Below are 6,000 nucleotides of genomic sequence, written 5' to 3' on the forward strand. Positions count from 1 at the left end.
TTCTAGAGTGCAGTGGCAGAGCCAACTTATCAAAAGGCCGAAAATATAATTGTGGAGACATATTCCAATCGTATCAATTCGATCCATCCTCACAGTAACCCCTGATAGTTGGACAGAACCGAGAGTTGAAGGCAACAACTGAACCACCATAATCTTGAAGCCACACACCGACCCGCCATGTTCGCAGTCGTTCATCGGGACGGTCGGAACATCAAACCAATTCATCAAATCGCTCACTTCGAACAGGTGGAGAGTGAAGCGGGCGAATCACGCGGAAGGGAGGGATCGACATAGCTACGACGAGAACGAATCGATGCAGAGACAAGAGAGAGTGAGACTGACAGGCTTAGTGAGATTTGCCAGATGTTTGTCGAAGAAGATGGAAAGCAAGAGCGAAAAGCAGGATCGGATCGACCCGACCCGACCCGATTTCATTAGCTTCGCCATTTTCAGCCGCCACAGAAGCCCTAGATTTCATGAGCTTTTGTTCTGTATAACGTCGAGCTAACCTATTTAAAGGGAAACCCTAATCGACGGGGACGATGAAACATAATTAATACTTTTTCACAAAATATTACCTAAATTATTTAAAATAATTAGGGTCTGCATGTTAACAATTTTGTTTTTGTGATTCTGTTCCCAAAAGCAAAAAAAATAAGAATCATGTTTGATAACACATATAATTTTGATTATGATTCTAGAAGCGGAATCGGTTTTGAAGAAAAAATGACCATTTTTGCAAAACCACAAAAAAGTTGGTTTTGACAAAAATAATCACTTTTACAAAACACAAAAACTTTTTCTTTCCTCCTTTCTTTCGTTACTTTGCTTGACCTCTCGGAAGGTCTTTCGTTACTTTGCTTTTGACCTCTCGGAAGGATACTCCGCCACGACACTCTTGAGACTCTCGTTCGCGACTCAATTCATTGCTTCGTCCGCCGCTCTTGTGACCCGCCAGCTCTACCGCCGTCATCCGTTGTTCCTGTTGAACGACTCTGGTAAGTTTCGCTTGACCGAGATATGTCCTCATCTTCTCGCTTGAGCCAGATTCGCCGTCTCGTCGCCCGAGCCCGAATAGGGCGGCTCTTGCCGGATCGGCGAGGGCAACCACCCTCTTGGCCTAAGGTGAGACTCGCACTCGCTAATCTCGACTAGGGCTGCCCTAATCGAGCGACGCAAACTTTCCCCTCGCTGAACTCGACCGGGGTCACCCTAATCGGACGACGCGAGCATCCCCTCAGTGATCTCGACTAGGGCCGCCCTAATTGGGCGACGAGATGGCGAGCTTCGGCGAGGAGACGATGTAAATGTGAATATGCATACGTGGTTTTTCTTGTTAAACTTGCATCATACAAAGATTCAATTTCTCCTTTTCCCAGTTCACTGGTTCAATGTCATTGACTCTCTCCGTTTCTTTCTTTTTCACTTCCTTGATCAATGCAATTTAGTCATTCTCTCTCTAAATTATGGAGGCTAGAGTTTAAAAACCGACATGAATATACGCGGTTGTCGATTTCCGGACTCGTTATCTGCATATCTAAAAGGGGGAATTGTGCAATTCGATCGATTCCGATCGATTTGAAATGGGTGTAGTGAAAGTTGCGTGAGTGATATGACGATGTGAACTTCTACAACAGAGATTGTGTTCTTGATGCCTGAACTTTGTCTGCAGGAAGAAAAACTAAAATCACGCCAGACGCACCATCTGCACATCAGTTGTCTCTGTCCTTGAATGAATTTGGAACGTCCTGAAATATGTTGAGGTGATTCTGTCTTTGGCTACCTGGCAAGTTCCCGTTCAGCGAGTGAGATTTTCCTGTGTGCAGGTTCTGAAATTTATATCTTCTGTTGGCATTCCTCTTTATGTACTTCACGTTATTTTTGGCTTAGCGAAGAAAACTCAGTAGCTGTCATGTGCTTTTGCTTTTTGATCTGTAAGAACGAAGCTTTATAGATACAGACAACCAAAGCATGTACCCTGCCGTGTGCAATTTCTCTCTGCAGTTTTGTGTATTTTGAGCTAATATGAATAAGTGACAATGTGGATAGATACCTTAAATTTTTTACTATGAACTAATCAACTCAATATACTGAGGGGGGAAAAATCCTATGTACTTACAAAATACAAAGAACAAAAGTTATGGTGACTTTAAATAGTATATGCTTTTCAGAATTTTGAGGTGTTCATACTAGCAGAATGTGCATGTAGCATTTCTTGGAAAAGTTTCGCTGTTGTTGTGCACTACTATTAAGTTGCTGTGATTTCTTTCAAATTTGTAGAGTCAAATGGGTGTACCAAGTTTCAATTTCTATTATATTTGTTGTACATATAGATATAAGAACATAGCAATTCTAGATCCAATTGCATTTCCTAATGCTTACTTCGCTTAAATTGTATGTATATGCATTTGACCATGTTATAGTTGCTTGTGGTAGCCAATGGCATCCCAAAAAGATGAATCTAGTGCAAAGTGGACCGACTCTTTAACCAACCTCTTTATAAGTTTGATGGTGGAAGAGGTAAAAAAAGGAAACCACACCTCTTGTACTTTCAACAAAGTGGGGTGGAAAACCATACGGGCTGAATTCACTACTCAGACAGGACTTGAATATAAGCAAGCACGGATGAAGAACAAGATGAACAGATTGAGAAGAGATTTTGGTAGTTTTAAGAAGCTGCTTTCACAATCCGGATTTGGCTGGGATTATGTAAATAAAGTAGTTGTTGTCGATGATCCAAGTATATGGGAAAAACACATCAAGGCATCATTTAGCTTTGGTCATTTTAGATCATTATATATGTCTGTTTTAAAAGGTTTTCTTATGTCGCTAAAGTATGTCATTATTGTGAAAATTGCAGGAAAATAATGAGTGGGCAAAGTTTAAGAAGGATGGGTTTCCTCAATATTCCGAGCTGTCTATTATATTTGGTGATACCTATGCTCTCGGGGAGGAAGCAAGAGGAAATGTGGAAGATTTGATGGTGTCGGAGGAAGGTGACAATCGTGGCAATCATGCAGACGATGATCCAAACGAATTTGGTGAACATCCCATTGATCATGGAGTCTTTACAAGTGGACAACACAACTTGGATATGACTCCAAATAGCAAGAGGAGAAGAAAGAGTATCGCTTCTGATGTTGCCAATACCTGCAAAGTCTTACAAGAGATGATGAAATCTAGGGCAAGTCAACAGAGTGACTCTGCTGCCACCTCACAAGTCACATCATCGCCTGTAGACCCCTTTTTCGTATCTGCTGTGATTGAGGTCCTACTTAGCATGCCCGAGGTGGATTCGGATCTTTACCACAAAGCATTGGAACGAGCAATGGATAGTGCCACATGGAGGGAGGCTTTCATCCAAACTCCAACCGAGATGAGAAATGGACTTCTCCAACGTCTTTAGTAGATGTTGGAAAATGTGTTGGGGATTGCGTGGGATTTTTTGTTTGGTTTCATTTTACTATATGACTTATGATGTTATTTGGCTTTCATCTCACGATGGATTGCATAGGATTTTTATGTCTATTTTTCTTTTACTTTATGACTTATGTTATGATGTTATTTGGTTTTCATCCCACGATGGATTGTGTGGGTTTTTTTATATTTGGTTTGCTTTCACTCGACGACTTATGTTATTGGTTGTTATTGGGTTACTTTTCCCAAACATCTATATTAATGTTCTTGTATTTGTGTGATGGCATAGGTACTATGGACGGGGGACAAAATAGTGAGTCTAATGACCAAGTAGCGCCAAGTGATCATTACTTGGACGAATGTGATATTGACATAATAATAATATGGTTGTGGATTGTTATGATGGACATGTCCATGCATGCGAAAGAACCTATTAGGGACAATCAATTGTCGGGAGCCCAATGGATAAGGGAGATTCTTTGTGGACATTCTGATAGAGTGTATGAAGCCTTTAGGCTAGAGAGACATGTTTTTTTGAACCTGTGTGCTTTAATGACGACAAGAGGTTGGTTGAAAGATAGTCGTTATGTTAGGGTGGATGAACAACTCGGGATCTTTTTATCTTTGGTTGGTCATGGTAACTCTAATAGATATTTATGTGAGAGGTTCCAACGCTCCGGACAAACAATCAGCACATATTTCTCTATTGTCTTGAAAGCATTTCTCAAATTGGCAAAAGAGATTATCGGACCACCTTCTTTTGATGATATCCCGGAGGAGATTCCTATGGATCCGAACCATCAATGCTACTTCAAGGTATGATTTTCATAATATCATTATGCCATCAAATACATGTGGTTGATAATATTGTATAACACTAGACTTTTATGAAATTGTAGGGCTGCGTTAGTGCTATTGATGGCACCCACATCAATGCTTCTGTCTCTGCATCAAAGCAAATCCCGTATAGAGGCGGGAAAGGGATTACCACTCAGAATGTGCTTTATGTTTGTTCATTTGATATGAAATTTACTTTTGTGTATGCTGGGTGGGAAGGATCTGTGAACGATTGTCGAGTCCTCTCGGCAGCACTAGATACTCCTAGGTTGCAATTTCCTCGACCACCGCCGGGTATTTGCTTTGTCCATAAGAAGTAATTTTATTTATGATTGTATTGCAACTGCATATCATAACAAATATATATATACCTTGTTATAGGCAAATACTACGTGGTAGATTCTGGTTATGCAGCACTTCCGGGATTTCTAACTCCGTTCAAAGGTGAACGGTATCATCCGAACGATTATAGGGGTAAAGGGAGACGACCTAGAACAGCAAAAGAAATGTTCAACCGTAGGCACTCTTCGCTAAGAAATGTCATTGAGAGGTCATTTGGGGCATTGAAAAATCGTTTTACCATTTTGAGACGTATGCCTCCATTCAAAGTTCGAAAACAAGCATATATTGTAATTGCATGTTGTGCTCTTCATAATTACATTCGTGACCAAGATAGGATGGACAGAAACTTTTCTCGATATGGTGATCCGGAGTACCCATGTGGACCTATACAAGAAGAGGTTGCCGATGATATATCTCATGAGGGAGCTACCGAGATAAACATGCTTAGGAAAAGTATTGCCAATAAAATGGCAAGGGATAACAATATGGCTGAAATTCCATGACTTTATGTTGATGGGGCTGTAAATGGAGGTTTTTTTGGACTTAATTTTTTGCTGGCTTTTTTGGTTCATTGTGAAATCTGGTCAGAGAGATGATGATCATGCAAAAGTCCCTCTTTTTGGCAAGGCATACTCTTGTGCATTACACCATCAGTTGGCACGAGTTGCTAGGAGCTGTTGGAGAGGTATTTGCCGGCTGGTCAAGTGGTCTTGGCCAACGTTTACCGTGCAGCTGAAGCAGTTGAGGACTTCACTGGTGTGCTTACATCATTGAAAATGGAACTTGATGACAGTATTGGATTGAGCGGCGAGGTTAAGTTCTCCTCATGACTGAGAAGGCCAAACACTTCCTGCACCTGCTACTTTTTCTTTCCTCATGTTTATGACTTATAGTTTTCTTGCAGGATGTAAAGCCCTTGTCAGATGAGAATGCCAGTGCCCTTCAAAAAATTTATGAATGGTATACTGCCTATCTGGATGCATTTGGACCTGATGAGGCTTATTTAAGAAAGAAAGTAGAAACAGAGTTGGGAACTAAGATGATTCACTTAAAGATGAGATGTTGAGGCCTCGGCTCTGAATGGGGGAAAGGTGAAGATATTTATTTCTCATGACCAGGCCTTGGCGTTTTTTTTTTCTTTTCATGGTTATATTTTTATGTAGTTGTTTAAATCAGATGTTGCGGTCTGATATGCCACAAGAAAGCTCCATCATCTAGAGAGTAACTACTATTAACTAGCTCCTTATCGGCCCTAACTGAGGTGGAGTAGCTGGTTTCTACTTGTCACAATCTCGACCTGCGCTGGCTGCTGGTTCTACTTTTCGGTTGTAGATTCCCTACTACAACCTTTCGGCTTATGTGCTTACATTTTCACCCTTGGTCTTCTGGACTCTCTTTTGGCTT

General features: G+C 41.0%; 2 protein-coding genes and 1 long non-coding RNA gene across 4 annotated transcripts; all 3 read left to right on the top strand.

The window, feature by feature from the left end:
- The first annotated feature begins 2,420 nt into the window (after nt 1-2,420).
- LOC125312610 lies at nt 2,421-3,480 on the top strand. 2 transcript variants are annotated; one of them, XM_048271191.1, is made up of 3 exons: nt 2,421-2,520; nt 2,599-2,763; nt 2,861-3,480. In XM_048271191.1, exons 1-3 carry the CDS (start codon nt 2,440-2,442, stop codon nt 3,404-3,406), a joined length of 792 nt encoding a protein of 263 aa, XP_048127148.1. In that variant the 5' UTR covers nt 2,421-2,439; the 3' UTR covers nt 3,407-3,480. The 2 variants fall into 2 exon arrangements, with proteins under 2 accessions (XP_048127148.1, XP_048127147.1); XM_048271190.1 differs by having other exon boundaries at nt 2,425-2,763.
- A 489-nt stretch (nt 3,481-3,969) lies between these two features.
- On the top strand, nt 3,970-5,102 carry LOC125312630 (putative nuclease HARBI1). The gene is made up of 3 exons (XM_048271325.1): nt 3,970-4,233; nt 4,317-4,548; nt 4,636-5,102. The coding sequence occupies exons 1-3, from the start codon at nt 3,970-3,972 to the stop codon at nt 5,097-5,099; spliced, it is 960 nt and encodes a 319-aa protein (XP_048127282.1). The 3' UTR covers nt 5,100-5,102.
- Nucleotides 5,103-5,288: 186 nt separating this feature from the next.
- Nucleotides 5,289-5,539, top strand: LOC125312612. Its single transcript, XR_007196667.1, has 2 exons — nt 5,289-5,408; nt 5,501-5,539. It is a non-coding gene; the product is annotated as an uncharacterized LOC125312612 (long non-coding RNA).
- Nucleotides 5,540-6,000: the final 461 nt, after the last annotated feature.

Source organism: Rhodamnia argentea, chromosome 10, assembly GCF_020921035.1.
Source record: "Rhodamnia argentea isolate NSW1041297 chromosome 10, ASM2092103v1, whole genome shotgun sequence".
NCBI lineage: Eukaryota > Viridiplantae > Streptophyta > Magnoliopsida > Myrtales > Myrtaceae > Rhodamnia > Rhodamnia argentea.

Coding starts and splice junctions, on each gene's coding strand:
- LOC125312630 (XM_048271325.1), top strand. CDS start 3,970: ATGACGACAAGAGGTTGGTTGAAAGATAGTCGTTATGTTAGGGTGGAT. Junction 4,234..4,316: donor ACCATCAATGCTACTTCAAG/GTATGATTTTCA, acceptor ATGAAATTGTAG/GGCTGCGTTAGTGCTATTGA. Junction 4,549..4,635: donor ATTTCCTCGACCACCGCCGG/GTATTTGCTTTG, acceptor ACCTTGTTATAG/GCAAATACTACGTGGTAGAT.
- LOC125312610 (XM_048271190.1), top strand. CDS start 2,440: ATGGCATCCCAAAAAGATGAATCTAGTGCAAAGTGGACCGACTCTTTA. Junction 2,764..2,860: donor TATGGGAAAAACACATCAAG/GCATCATTTAGC, acceptor TGAAAATTGCAG/GAAAATAATGAGTGGGCAAA.